This window comes from Nothobranchius furzeri, chromosome 14 (genome assembly GCF_043380555.1).
Source record: "Nothobranchius furzeri strain GRZ-AD chromosome 14, NfurGRZ-RIMD1, whole genome shotgun sequence".
NCBI lineage: Eukaryota > Metazoa > Chordata > Actinopteri > Cyprinodontiformes > Nothobranchiidae > Nothobranchius > Nothobranchius furzeri.
The window spans coordinates 39,295,363-39,310,896 of record NC_091754.1 but is presented as its reverse complement, the minus strand read 5'-3'; the positions used below and the strand labels follow the sequence as shown (position 1 = coordinate 39,310,896).

General features: G+C 44.8%; 1 protein-coding gene across 1 annotated transcript in view; it reads right to left on the bottom strand.

Moving 5' to 3' along the window:
• The window catches only part of LOC107389521 (ras-associated and pleckstrin homology domains-containing protein 1), a 79,397-nt gene that overhangs the window by 9,884 nt on the left and 53,979 nt on the right, over nt 1–15,534 (bottom strand). Inside the window, exons 10-16 of the mRNA XM_054746533.2 lie at nt 12,539–12,613; nt 11,871–11,955; nt 5,913–6,034; nt 2,077–2,142; nt 1,863–2,006; nt 1,402–1,512; nt 369–467 (exon numbers count right to left, since the gene is read on the bottom strand). Coding sequence (XP_054602508.1) covers nt 369–467; nt 1,402–1,512; nt 1,863–2,006; nt 2,077–2,142; nt 5,913–6,034; nt 11,871–11,955; nt 12,539–12,613 — 702 coding nt within the window. The remainder of the gene's footprint in view (nt 1–368; nt 468–1,401; nt 1,513–1,862; nt 2,007–2,076; nt 2,143–5,912; nt 6,035–11,870; nt 11,956–12,538; nt 12,614–15,534) is intronic.

Genomic DNA, 15,534 nt, shown 5'->3' with positions numbered 1-15,534 from the left:
TTCTCTATGATCTACTTGTTTCCATGGTTTGTTTACACTCGTGATGTCATCAACATGTCCACCATGACCCAGAAGGCAATGCATATTCACATGTGATCACAAGCCCTAATCATGACTAAATGTTTGTGTAATGAAACAGAAAAATAAGACATAACATCTGAAAATCCTTTTCTGAAACGTAATACCCTTTAAGGCCTTAGACTTGGCTATAGTGAATGTAATGCTTTTATAATACTTTAAGCCCCCACAGCTACCCTATGTACCGAGCCATTTTTGGCTGAGTTAGAAAAACAGCTGAAGTAGCACTGGATGGCTCAGATGTTCCAGAGTTCAGGACTCAAAAGGAGAGCTGTGAGAACTCACAGTACCTTAGCAATACGAATGCTGTTGATCCACTGCTGGAGTGTTCTGAGGTCGTCACAACACAGATACTTAATGTACTGGGACTTCTTCTGTATCTGAGGGTACTACACACACACACACACACACACACACACATAGGCAAACACACATGCGTGCACACACACGCAAACACACACACACACATATGCAAACACACATATGCACACACACACACACGCAAACACACATGCATGCACAGACATATGCAAACACACACACATATATGCAAACACACACATGCACACACACACACAAACACACATACGCAAACACACACACACATCACACAAAAACACACACACACGCGCACACGCACACAAACACACATAGGCAAACACACATGCATGCACAAACATATACATGCACACACACACACACACACACACACACACACACACACACAAACACACATAGGCAAACACACATGCATGCACAAACATATACATGCACACACACACACACACAAATGCAAGCACACATATGCACACACACACACACACAAACGCAAACACACATGCATGCATAAACATATACATGCACACACACGCAAACACACACACACATGCAAACACACAAACACACACATATATGCAAACACACATATGCACACACACACACACGCAAACACACATGCATGCACATACATATGCAAACACACACACATATATGCAAACACACACATGGACACACACACAAACACACATATGCATACACACACACACACAGACGCAAACACACATGCATGCACATACATATGCAAACACACACACATATATGCAAACACACATGGACACACACACAAACACACATACGCAAACACACACACACACAAACACATGCGCGCGCGCGCACACACACACACACACACACACACACACACACACACAGACACACGCAAACAAAGAGAGCATGGGATTTCAACTGAAATCAATCCATCATCAGTTAATGCAGTTCTGGTGTGTGGCCACTAGGTGGCAGCAGGATCCTGTGCTGTCTCACCTTCAGCACCATGCAGTGGTCTGTAGGAGCCTTGTATTTGTCCTTGTAATCCTGACCCAGGTACACGTTAACATGATCCAGCTGGAGGAAACAAACCAGGTCTCTGGAGGCCTACACACACACACACACACACACACACACACACACACACACACACACACACACACACACACACACACACACACACACACACCAACAACATTCTTACACTTTTGACAAAGTCAAGTTCAAACACGGACTTTGAAGATTTTCCAGCCCCTTGCGATAATAGAGATTAACTCAAAAATGCTCAAGAGGAATTTTTCACAGATTTTGTTACACAGAACTTAAACACTTAAATATCACAAGCCTTCTCAAGGCTTTCAAGTACTCGTCTCACACACTCATGCATGCATGTTCACATGCATGCACACACTCAGAGAGATGCTTGTGTCATACTACGCATCTCCTGTCTGACGCACCTTGCCCTTGCTCTTAGGGACATAGTAGATACCAGACGCCCTGAGTAGAAAGTAGCGCTTCTTCCAGGACTTCTTGCTGTCCTCCTTCAGCCACAGGACTCCTTCCATCTCAGGGACGGACACTGAGCTGCCTCCAAAGCACTCCTGACACACAGAAGATCAGTCAGATTTTGTTTAAGATTCTGAAATGAGAAGGACACGAGCATGTACCAACCTCTAATAGAGCCTCTTTGTTCCTCTCAGACATCTCACAAGTGTCCTTCCTTCCCAGGAGATAGTTCTGCAAGCAGATGGTTCAAATGTGATAAACTGAAACCAGTCAGGCTCATTAGTGTGTGTGTGTGTATGTGTGTGCATGCGTGCATACATGCGTGTGTGTGTGTGTGTGTGCATACATGCGTGTGTGTGCATGCGTGCATACATGCGTGTGTGTGTGCATGCGTGCATACATGTGCGTGTGTGTATGCGTGCATACATGCGTGTGTGTGTGCATGCATACATACATGCGTGTGTGTGTGCATACATGCGTGTGTGCGTGCATATATACATACATGCGTGTGTGCGTGCGTGCGTGCAGAGGTGGAAAGAGTACGAAAATGTCCTACTTAAGTACGAGTACCAGTACTTTGATAATTTTTTGCTCAAGTACAAGTAAAAGTACTTGCCTAAATTTTTACTCAAGTAAAAGTAAAAAGTATCGTAAATAAAATATACTCAAAGTAAAAGTTACTTAGTTACATTTTTGCCAGCGTAAAGATGGTTACATCAGTGCAAAATCACAACACCAGTTCACAACACGCTCGTGTGCGCGCTCACACACACACACACACACACACACACACACACACACACACACACAGTTTGATGGAAGGATTTCTATCCAATCAGTGAGAACAGGACGTGCACATTGATTGGACGAGGTTTTTCTAGGATTGTACGTTTCAATTGTAATTAAAATTATTCTTTATTTTGAAAAAGAAAATGTTAATTTTTAGATGCCATCAGTATGTGAGGTATCTCAATGTTCTCATGACAAAACTCTAACATGAGACTGTTCTCTAACCTGTCACATAACAAGCTAAATGAAAGTCAAACATTTGAAATGGACCGTATGACAGCTGCTAACATTGGCCCTGCCCTGCTTTACCTCTACATTACAGTTCCTTTATTCATGTCCATCCTAGAGCTCCGCTCTGACCTTCATGCTTATTTAGAGCAGCTGATTTTTAAAGTTAGCAGAGTTCATCCTTGGTAGTGGGTTCACTCACTCATTTAAAGATATCGGCCAGAGGCAAAATTCATTTGAACAGCATGTGTAAATGTGTATTAAAACCTCAGATGAAAAAGGTTTTGGGATTTTGACGTCTGGAATTGTAAGAAAATCTGATGTTTGTGACTGACGCGGTTAAAAACAGAATCTAACTTCCGGTCTAAGCCCTGGGCAGCTGGTGACGTTTCACATGGAGCTCTGCTGAAACAGCTGTAGTAAACAACGCCTGGCTCCGGTGTTTCTGCGTTAGCGTTATAGCAGAGAACAATGTGTCATCAGTCAGATGTAGCTTCTGAAGCCTCTATTAGTGGGTCAGATTTGTTTTTTCTCTGGGATACGGCGACGAGAACGGATGTTAGATTACCGGAGAAGTTCAACCGAACTCCGACCCCGCCAGCTGGATATCACTACCAGAGGTGCAGACATGTTTTAGACCATTTGACTCAGAAGACCTGCAACCTGATTTGGACATAGAGGAGGATTCTGTTAGTCTTGAGAACCAAAATTGGTACAGTTTGTTTACTTTTCTTAAATATTTCATTTCTGTGCTCCACTGGGAGTTCGAAGCTGACGAGTTCTCAGCTGGTCTTAGCTCCATCATGTGTCCCAATATAGTTAAGTAATCTACAGTTTTACTGCTGTGTGTTTTTATTGATACAACTCTTGAAAATATTTAACCGACAATTCACCAGAATAAATCTTCCTGATGCTGGAGTAACTCCTTAGCTCTACTCGTTGTTTGCACTAATCCAGGATGTCATGGAGGTTCTAATGCTGAAATATAGAGATCATCTTTTAGATTATATCTGTGTGTGTGTGTGTGTGTGTGTGTGTGTGTGTGTGTGTGTGTGTGTGTGTGTGTGTGTGTGTGTGTGCGTGCGTGTGTGTGTGTGTGCGTGCGTGTGTGTCGTAGCTTTCCCAAAGGACTTGTTCTTTCCTTACCGGAGCGAACACGGTTAGCAGTGTTGCTGCAGTCATGCTAACGGGACTGTCTAGAGTCCAGAAGTAGCGGTGCAGTTCTAGATGGATTTATAGATGTAGGTTATTATTTTAGATCAGACCTGTTATTTAAAAATGCGTGTAGGACACAGACACATGGCTCAGACCTTTTGCTGCAGCTGTAAACGCAATTTTACGTAATAATTAGGAGCATGAAAGTAAACAAATAACAGTTATTCACAATATTAGCATCAGCAGCTAGCTTGTTTTACGTGCTGGAGTGACGTATGCTAAACACAGCTCTTCACTGTCTGGAGGAGAGGATTTGGATTTTCTGTAATGATTTATGACAAAAGTCCTTAACAAAATTTAAAAACTGGACCCAGTGCATGTTTATATAGATAATAAAGTGTAGTTATTTAGCATTCTACAATTTTAATGCCGAGCCAATACATTTAACCCTTCACCACTGAAATCAGTGTGTTCATTCCAATCCTCCTAAATAATCCTCCAATCATCCAACTGGAATCCTTAAGGGTCCCGTAATGTCCATCCTGTCAGAACAGGCCATGGGTGCCCAGGTGTTACTAGAACTAATGGTGTCTCCTCACCAGCGTGAGCCTCCAAACTGTGAAGGTTGGTCTCCAAACATGAACTTTAAATTTATGCATTTATCTCCTCTTGTAACATGTTTTAAAAGGCTTGTATCATGATAAGTTACACCTCCCAGACCAAAGATAGGTCCAATATAAGATAAAACATTATCATAAACACTGCAGAGACGTCATTATTTATGAAATATAAGTTATTTTCCTGAGCTGTTACTTCAGCCAAGATAGAAGATGCATGGATTTGATGAAACCACGCTGTCCTATATGTGTAACACACACACACACACACACACACACACACACACACACACACACACACACACACACACACACACACTGCAGCATGTTAGAATCATCTGAACGACTAATTTAATTGAACTGCTTTAGTAATAATTTAATCTCTTATTCTGGAGTAAAATAAAGAAACACGCTAAATCATCACATATCTGTGGCATCAAGGAGCATCTTCTGAGTTCAAACACAGGGATGGAGCACAATGTTTACACCTGAACAGCATCAGGATGTTTTAACTCACAGAGGCATGCAGGTCTTCTGCTTTATGAGCAAAGCTTGTTAGGAGCGCTAAACATTATTTTGCCGCAGCCGTGCGGAACGGTAGGGAAACACGTTTCAAACACGGAACCGAGTCTGGCTACCGAACCGAGTGGAATTGTGATGACGTCACACCGGTGCGCGAAGGTGCGGATTCCAACCCACAGGAGAGGAGGGAGAGAGGAGGTGAACAGCGAGTGGATCACAGGGACTGAACTGATGTCTTTGAGCAAAACTGCGGCAAAAATGGCTGTTTGTCCTCATTATCAAAAGTGTACCCCACCCCCCCACCCACGGTTTAGACGCGGCGCTCATGCAGGTGTCTCTTTCTGTTCCGACGCTACTACACGTAATATTTTTAATTTATTAAGCCTACAATTTATTTTTACTCAGTAACGGATATGATTTAAAATGTAGCGAATTACAATTCTTTTTTAAAAACGTACTCGAGTAAAAGTAAAAGTACAGATTTTAAAAACTACTTAAAAAGTATAAATATACAAAAAGGCTACTCAATTACAGTAACGTGAGTAAATGTAATTCGTTACTTTCCACCTCTGCGTGTGTGTGTGTGTGTGTGTGTGTGTGTGTGTGTGTGTGTGTGTGTGTGTGTGTGTGTGGATACATACGTACATGCCTGTGTGTGTGTGTGTGTGTGTAGGTGTGTGTGTTTCTCACCTGGGGGTTTTTAAACACAGCGTACTTCTCTGTACGCTCTGTGAACATCAGACGATTGTGGCTGTCTCTGGTCCAGTTCAGCAGGTTCTCCACTAGGTTCTCATGGTCCTCATAGATACGCTCTGCAGACACAAAGTTTAATCAACTGTAGGTGTTATTCTGTCACATAGACATGTCCACTTATGGACAGTGGGTGGACCATTGGTGAACCAAGCTCTCGTTGACATCTGTCAGCTGGTAACAAACTAAATATCCTCCAGAGCAGAGCTTAAGCTTGGTTTATGCTTGACGCATTCACTTTCCGCGCGGTGATGCGGCTCGCGGATGGAACGCGCTTCACAACTCGCAGCGTTTATGGTTCGTGTGGCTCATCTCTGCGGTGAGCCAATATTCTCCCGAACTGAACGGGGCAGCATGGAGCTCTATGACATGCACCCAACACTACACCATAGTAGAAGTAGAAATTACTGTTTACAACATGGCATTTCAGCATTTTTTAACAGCGTTCTCATCTTTTCCGACAGTGCGAGCTATTTCTCTCCAACATGTTGATCACGGTGATCTCTGAGAGCTGAATCATACAAATATCTGTATTTACGAACCTCTGCCATACTAGTTCTTGCCGGTCCGCCATGTTTTTCCACGTCCGTCCATCCGCGTGGTTAGAAATTTTCCGAGGTGCGCGTTGCGGAAATTCTGGGCCGTGCGGAGGCGCGGTGGATGGGCGTGGTTGTTAAAATGACGCAAAATGACGCAACTTTTCCGTGCGGAGCCGTGCGGACCTCGCGGACGCGTCAAGCATAAACCAACCTTTAGGGTCTGGAGCTTACAGGCGTGTGTTAACACATGGGACAACCACCTCAGAAAGGATCGTTGGTTACGTATTGTAACCCCACATTCTATGAGTCTAGTCGCAGCCCTTAAGCTAGCCGCTATTGGAAGGGTGATCTCAGCATCAGCCAATCATGAAGAGCTTAAATGTACGCCCACCAATGGTGGGCACCCCGTGGGTATACAAGTGGAGTGACTCCACTGTTCGCCTCCAATGGCTCTTGGTCCTAACAGAACCAGTGGGGCCACTGGCTTAAGGGCTGCGACTAGACTGATAGAATCTGGGGTTACAATACGTAACCAACGTTCTATTTCATCTAGTCTTAGCCCTTAAGCTAGCTGCTATTGGAATAATGCGCAGCTGGATGAGTTCAAGCCACACTGGTTAGCTCAAACCAAATGGACACATCCAACATTTCTCTTCTTAGAGAGGGTTGCTCAGCCTCAGCCCAAGGGCTTAGAAGGCTGAGGCAGCCAGAAAAAAAGAGTGGGGTTCCCACTAAAATGATCATCCACAAGAGGATGAATTTAATGATCCATTGATGTAATCACCGGCTCATGTATGAGGGGTGATAAGGCAATAAGGAGCCCGGGTGACCAGAAGGCAATGAATTGAATGGGACCCATTATGAGGGGAACATAGGTAGTGATTGTGAACATATCCATCTGGATATGTATTATTGTAGTAGGGCGGATGTGAGGCCGTAATGTTTTCACTCAGCCTGTTTGGGTCCAAGCACTGAACGAGTGATGGATCCTGAAGACACATCTCGTAAATAATAACGAGTAAAGGAACATGGGGAAGCCCATGAAGCAGCCTGACAAATGTCTTCCATTGACACACCACTGTGGAGCGCCATAGAAGAGGAAATACTTCTGGCTGAGTGAGCCCTGTGTGTCTCAGGAGGATCCCGCCGTGACGATGTGTAAGCGAGTGAAACAGCGTCACATAGTCAGTGTGAAAGACGCTGGGTCGACAGCGCTTGCCCAAGGGAAGAGTCTCTGTAGTGTACAAACATGCTCTGTGAGCGACGAATCCCTGATGTGCGTGGCACGTATCGTGCGAGCGTCCGCACCGGGCAGAGAAGGTGGGGAGCCGCCTCCTCGCCAGAATTATGGGGAGGGGGAAAAAGTCCAGCCAATGAAATTGACCTGGATTTGAAGGAAATATTAATGTTTTTGGGCACAAAGGCCGGGTTGGGGCATAAAACAGCAGATCCGCCATCTTCCTGGATCCTGAGGCATACAGGAGCCACTGAGAAGGCGGTTAGGTTGCTCACTCTCTTGAATGATGCCAGTGCCAGCAGCAAAGCAGTTTTAAGCGACAGGAACTTGAATGAGACCTGGTCCAAGGGCTCAAATGGGGCTTCAGATAAGCCGTGCAAAACCACCGTGAGGTCCCACTGGGGAAATAGCGGGCGGGACACAGGTCTGTTCCTTCTGACACCTTTTAGAAAACGTTTTGTGAGGGGATGATTGAAAACAGATCCATCTCCAAAACCCTGGTGACAGGATAAGATTGCTGCAGCATATGTTTTAATAGTGCTGAATGCGAGGCCTGTCTGTCCGTATCTGCAGAAACGATAGGACATCCGCCAGCTGGCAGGAGAGCGCTTGAACATTCCGCTCTGTGCACCAGTTCTGGAAAGCTGCCCATTTAGCAGCATACAGTGGTGTGAAAAACGGACCCCTTCCTGATTTCTTATTCTTTTGCATGTTTGTCACACAAAATGTTTCTGATCATCAAACACATCAGGCTTGGGGGTGGCTACAGAAATTGAACTCAGGAGTGAAACACCACAGTTGGGTTATTTTTTTAACAAGGGGGCAGTTACTTTATCACACAGGGCAATGCAGGTTTGGATTTTGTTCTCTCCCTAAACAATAAAAACCATCATTTCAAAACTGCATTTTGTGTTTACTTGTGTTATCTTTGACTAATGGTTAAATGTGTTTGATGATCAGAAACATTTTGTGTGACAAACATGCAAAAGAATAAGAAATCAGGAGGGGGGCAAATAGTTTTTCACATCACTATAAGATGCAACGGTGGAGGGCGCGCACACACTCTGAATCGTGGCGACCACATCACGCGGCAGCCCAGAAGCCTCTAAGCGTGAACGCTCAGCGGCCAGACCCAAAGCCGTTGGCCTATTTCTGGAGGATGTGTGATTATTCCCCCTGCCTGGAGAAGGGCGTCCGCCCTCCACGGGGAGCCGGACACCAGCACTTGTAGGTCTGGAAACCATGATGCGGACAAGCGTCTGGGAGCTACCAGAATCACCGAGAGCTGTTCCAACCAAACTCGGTCCAGGAGTCGGGGAATCAGTGGGACTGGCGGAAATGCATACAGGAGCGTCTAAGGTCAGGGCTGGTGTGAGAAGGCGTCCACTCCGAGCGGTGGGTGGTTCTGCAGTCTCAGGGAAAACCACAGGCGACACTGTGCGCTTTCACGAGCCGCGAACAGATCCACAGATGGTTCCCCGAACCTGATTCAGATCTGTGATATTAGAGCGGATGCAGACACCAGTCGGATTTGCAGGGTACCCCTCTTGACAGGATGTCTGCTGCCACGTTCAGGACTCCTGGAATGTAGGTGGCTTTGCTGGACATCAGGTGGACATGTGCCCAACACAGTAAATCTGTGGCTATGCGCAATAGTGGGAGGGATCAAACTCCTTCTTGGTGATTTATGTAGGCTGCCGCCACCTGGTTGTCTGTGTGAACTTCGACATGACGGCCCTCGAGAAGGGCAGCAAAGTGTCTGATCACATTCCTCACTGTCATAAGCTCCAACAAATTTATGTGCTCGTGGGTGTGGGAGGGCCAGCGATCTGCCACCGTATGGGAGAAGCACGTGTCCCCCCATTAGGGCTGTCGCGGTAACCGCAAAAATGAAATATCGCAATATGAAGAAGCCCACCACGCTGCATCATGGGCCACCGCGATTACTGAACTTGGTTCAACTCAATGATGCATGTTGAGAAGGATGGCTGCGCTGGTATCAAAACGAAACGTTACTTCGCTCCTTTGGGAGCACTTTGGTTTTCAGTACGTCAGCTGCTGCGCAGCCAGAGTCCTTGGCCGGGACAGAGCTGCCACCAGCGGCAAAAAAATAATAATAAATGCTCGGAGACCTGCTGAAGTCCCGGACAAGCACTGCTTCTGCAACCGTCCCGAAGAGAGTTTGAGCCGAGCTGGAGCTCACTCGCTACCTGCAGGAGGAATGCATCCACCCTAAAGAAACCCCCCTGACATGGTGGAGCAACAACCGGGAGAGATTCCCTTTGCTCGCCAGAGTCGCACGCAAGTACGTGTGCGTGCAACGAGCGCACCATCCAAGAGGGTTTTCAGTGTTGCTGGAAATGTTGCCACCCCTCTCAGATCCTCTCTCAAACCGTATATGGTTAACATGCTGGTTTTCCTTGTAGGTAACAAGGACGTGACCGAGCTATAAATCACCGTCATTCGTGTGTGTGAAAATGAAATGATAGTGCGCCCGCCCCCCGGCGCGCGCGCGCCCGGTACATGTAATTTTTTATGCTTGATTTTAAACAACTAAACAAAATGGGGACTTGTTTCTTATTTGTTAGATGCTGCAGCCAAATTTGCATTTAAAAGTTTAACCTCCTGAATTTTTTTGTTTTTAAGTTCAGTCGGACTCCGACTGTCGGAGAAACAAACGTTACTGCGATCTGTGTTGTTACTGCCCTTTGATCTGCATTCAGTAAAGTGTTATTGAAGAAGGCACGGCAATTTTTAACCTTTTTTAAATGTGTAAACATTATGTGTAGATAGTACTGCAATAAAAAAGGGCTGCAATAATATCGCACACCGCAATATTAAACCACCCTGAATCACCGCAGGGGGAATTCCTCAACCGCGACAGCCCTACCCCCCATCCCAATAGTGACGCATCCGTAAAAACAGAGACGTGTGACGTAGGACGTCCGATGGCGACCCCGTGTGAGAGATGCAGGGATTCCCCAGTGTGAGAGATCCCCGCCCACTGAAGGGGAAATCCTTCCACATGTCACACACACTACGAACTTCCAACACACACATACCACTACAAATGTTTTGAAGACTCACGGACCCGCCAAACAGTACATCCTCCCTCCTCAAAGCGGTTGACGCCATTACAGCGTCAGATGAAGTTTCTGTTTCCTCACATATATTTTCATGCAATATTCTTTATTATTGTTATTATTATTAGAGAGAGAAAAGGAAAACTATATACTACTGAAGAATCAGCTATAAATATTCAACATTATAATTTTAGACTCCTGCAGATTATTATTTATGTTTTCGTTTTTGTTAGTTTATATAAATGAGTGTAGCTCAGAAACTATTTTATGGAAGCACTTCATTTGTGGTTGTTTGAAAGGATTGTGTGAAACTTTTTCCATTGACAATTTTGAGGGATAAAGCTGTGGCATTTCGGTATAATGAAAAATATGTGTAAAAACAAAAAATGAATTTCAATTTCTGTATAGATAATTGCATTTTTTAGTAAAATATTTTGTTGCTATGGACATTTTACATTTATATAATAAAAATTTAGAATGTAAGGGATGTATTAATGTATAGAAAGTTGAAATACTCCAAAAAATGGCACCACAGCATGTAAAAATGTAAATATAAGTTCTGGCGAACTTGTCCTATGGCCGGTCTTAAAGGGTTAAGGCGTTAAAAAGATGAACACACAGCGAGGAGATAAGTTTCACTTTTGGTTCTACTAAACTGAAACTAGGGAGTGCTAAAAGCAAACCAAAGCTGCCAAGTGTGCCTTTAAAAATGTTAAATTTAGTCTCTCACAACTAAAGTGCACCTATGACAAAAATTGGCGCTCTCATCTTGCACATTAATTGGCTACTAAATACATTTTTGCTCACCGTATGTTTCAAGGGCTTTTTTATTCCTTTCAGACATTTTAGTTATAAAAACTATTGCATCTGACCTGAGTTTAAAACCCATGTATGAAAAACACAGCCATGTGCTTCCCACCTCAGTCCATCCAGAACTGGTCCATAAGCATCTGTTTTCTATCTACAAAACCCCAACAGCCAGGGGCAGAATCATATCTGTTTACCACTGAAACACGTGAACAACATTTTAATGACTCACCCATTTGCAGCTCACTGATGGTTTCCACCAGGGACCAGTCTGGACTGTAGCCACAGTGAGACTTGTCCAGAAGACTGTCCAGAACCTACAAAAAAAAGAGACAAAGCAGATTTTCAAAGGACACTACTCAGCCTAAAACAGCTCTGTACAGCGTGGGTCGCCATACTCCACACAAAAGTAGCATGAAGTGATCAGCAAACAGTGTAAGGCAGGGGTGTCAAACTCAAATTCACACGGGGCTGAAACGAAACTCTGGGACTCAGCTCAGAGGTCCACAAGTAACAGCCGGACATGGGAACCAGTGTGAGTTTCCACCAAGATATTGTTTAATACATGAACGTGGGCAATTTATGTGCTATGGTGAGTCCTGAAGCCAAATTGAAAGTGGTCCAGGAGGCTTTGAACTTCCAGGTAGTTGGAAAGTTGAGTGCAAACCACTTTCTCAATAATCTTGGAAAAAAATGGGAGATTGTGCAATAATCAGAAAGGTCAGTGTGATCCATCAATGGTGGATGTACGGCTGCGTTCTTAAAGGTGGTTGGAAATACTCCGGTAGTTAGGCATCAAACAAAGACCAATTGATTAAAAAATCTAAAGGACCTTAAAGAATTGACCCAGCTAGTTCTTTCTACCAAGTCCACCTAGAAAACCATTTCCTGAAGACCTACCTGCCGGACTGTCTGTCTTTCATCCACCATCATGGTTTTGGAGCTCTCATCAGACAAATGAACTCGAATTACCAGCTGTGAAAGGACAAAGCGATGATAAGAGTACAGCAAAAAAGTAGAACTTCAAAACAGTAGACCTGAGGGTCAAACAAACTCTGACAGGTGACTGAATCCAGGTCCGTTCTGTAGATCCACCACACACACTACATCAACCCTGCAAACTGAAAGCTGTTCCGCATCCTAGGTTGAGTTGGAACCATTACACAAACACACACACGCACACGCACGCACGCACGCACGCACACACACACACACACACGCACGCACGCACGCACACACACACACACACACACACACACAGACTTACATGTGCACATACTAACATTCCTGATTATGTGCAGTAAATACTGGTTGTTAATCCCTGAAATTGACATTGCAGTGATCGTTATGTTGAGTGCTGTGCAGTAGTGGCTCGTCCAGAGGGGGCGCTAGGGTGCCACCCCACCAGTCTCACAGGAAGTGGAAGAAAATAGGAATCACAAAATATATTAAAAAAAACATGAAAATGAAACTAAACAATCTTTACATCATACAGACTACAAGTGCTGTGTGTAAGCTGTATTTAAGTGTAGTTTTAAAATGTTATTTACACTTTTAACACTACCAAATCATCTTGTGACATTTTCCTGTTGCTTTTAGGTGCAGCAATCTCTACCATAGACCTACGCTAACTGGCGCATGCATGCTGGATCCCCCTCTCCAATACAAAGAATAGAAGAGCCTTTGGGCGCAGGGTATAATGCCCATGATGATACGCACAGAAGACCAGCAGGGGAGAGTCTCAGCTCAGGTCAGGACAGAACCAGAAATTTTCCACAGTTCATCGTCCTGTGCTGTTGTAGAGCAGCTGAGTACACCTCGTGGAGTTTTGTTATTACGAAGAACCAGAAAGTTATGGAATGGGGCATCAGAGGGCACCAGAGAAACTCTGGGACGGAGTCGCGGGCCAAACTTAATATTTTTTGAAAAAGTGACGGCAAATTTGCACATTTTCTTTTCCAACATATATGCAATTTTGAACCTTTTAATTTGGAAACAAACTTATTTTTGCATTAACACTGAATGTGGAATAACCAAATTACACACGAGCAAGTCAGTTTTAAAAAAAAGGCATCAGTGGTATTCATTACTTGTGGTATATTCAGCATTTTTAAAATCTATTCAGGATTTATTATTTTTCTTGTTGTTTATTCATTTTTCTTATTTTTTATTCTCCTTTTTTTCTCCTGTAATACGTGTCATCACTTATCACTTATCAGCAAGGGCTGTGCTGCAAAAGGAAGGAATTAAAAGTAATTTGTGGGGGTCTCCTGCCTTCTCTGGCACAGCAAAAGGTGAGTTTGCTGGTTGCTTCATTCCATCCCAGGTTGTTTTCATCAGTATTCACCTGATCAAAGGAGAAACTGGGAAAAGAGGATTTGGATGAACTGATATTAGGCCTGACCCAACAGGGGGTGCTCAGAGAGGTGAAAGAGAGCCTCACAGTCACACCAGTGCAGATGGTGCTCAAACCTAGTGGAAAACACCGGCTGGTACATGATACGAGGGCTCTAAATGAGTGTACCACACCAGATATAAGATATAAAGTGAGCCCCAAGAGAGCCCGTGCTCAGGTGCGGCCGGGAAAATACAAGAGCAGCAGGGATCTGGCCAATGGATTTTGGTCCGTGCCCCTTTTGTTGAGTCCCAGAGGCTGACAGGTTTTCAGGTGGGAAACAAAACTTTTCAGTGGACCCGCCTACCTCAGGGCTTCATAAATTCACCCAACGCCTTCCACTCCATAGTGGAGGAGGTGCTTAAGGGGCAGCCGGTTGTTGTGTATATTGATGACATTCTGCTCACAAATGATGACTCTCACGTGCTCCTCAGTGACTCCTTAAGAGTTATGAGGAAGCTCAGTGAGGCGGGATTTCTCATTGCACTGGATAAAACACAGCTTTTCCTGAGGGAAAAGAGGTAGACTCTGAAGTATTTGAGAAAATACAGCTACCTAAAGCTCTGCTGCAACTGGAAGGAGTTTTGGGGAAGTTAGGATTTTTTATAGAAAATATACCGCAGATGGCGGAGAAAATGCAGTCTCTCCAGGCTTTAAAACGGGGCCTGAGAAGCCGCTTGGGTGGCAGAGGAAATCCTAAAAGTGAGCGAGGTCCTGGAGTTTTGTAGACACAACCACTGTGCTCTAGAACACAGGAAAACCGCTCTGGATCCGAACGGATAAACATGAAGACGGTTATACTGTGTAAGCAGGAAACAAGGGATCAGAAAGAGCCACAGCCATGTGGGATGCCACATGGGAAGGGCCCAGAAAGGGAAAAATTCCTCCCCTGGGAAAAGGAGCTGGCAGCTGGGCATATCTATACTGGTATCAGATCATGTGCATGGCAGACGGGCAGCCCGTGCTGCTGCAGACCACAGAACCAGAACTCTGGAGTTTTAAATCCTCGCACGTGATCCCAGGTAAGGCGCTGGCATCCAGAAATGACAAACGGGATGCTATGCTAATGGACCCCACAGTGTCCATCGTGCCTGAGGGGGGTGATGTGAAGTCTAAAAAAAGTGAGGGTGGCAGAGCCTCCCAGAGACCCTGAAAAGGGAATCACATACTACACAGATGTGTCCAGGACACACTGATGACATGGCATACTGGGCGTGGATAAAACATGTAAATAACAAGAAAGTATCTCAGAGAAAAGGGAGAATCGCAGGCTCTGCACAGAAAGCTGAACTCACAGCCGTGCTGGAGGCCACGGTGCATCATGTGCACACACACGGAAAAACCCCTGCACTAATAGTCAGCGACAGTGACTTGGTGTGTAAAGGGGTGAATGATGAGTTACCCACATGGGAAAACACGGGATGACTAAAGGACAGACCGGAGGAGCTCTGAAGTTTACAGACAAGTGGGCTTTAATTGCAAACTGTCTGAGAAAAGGAAA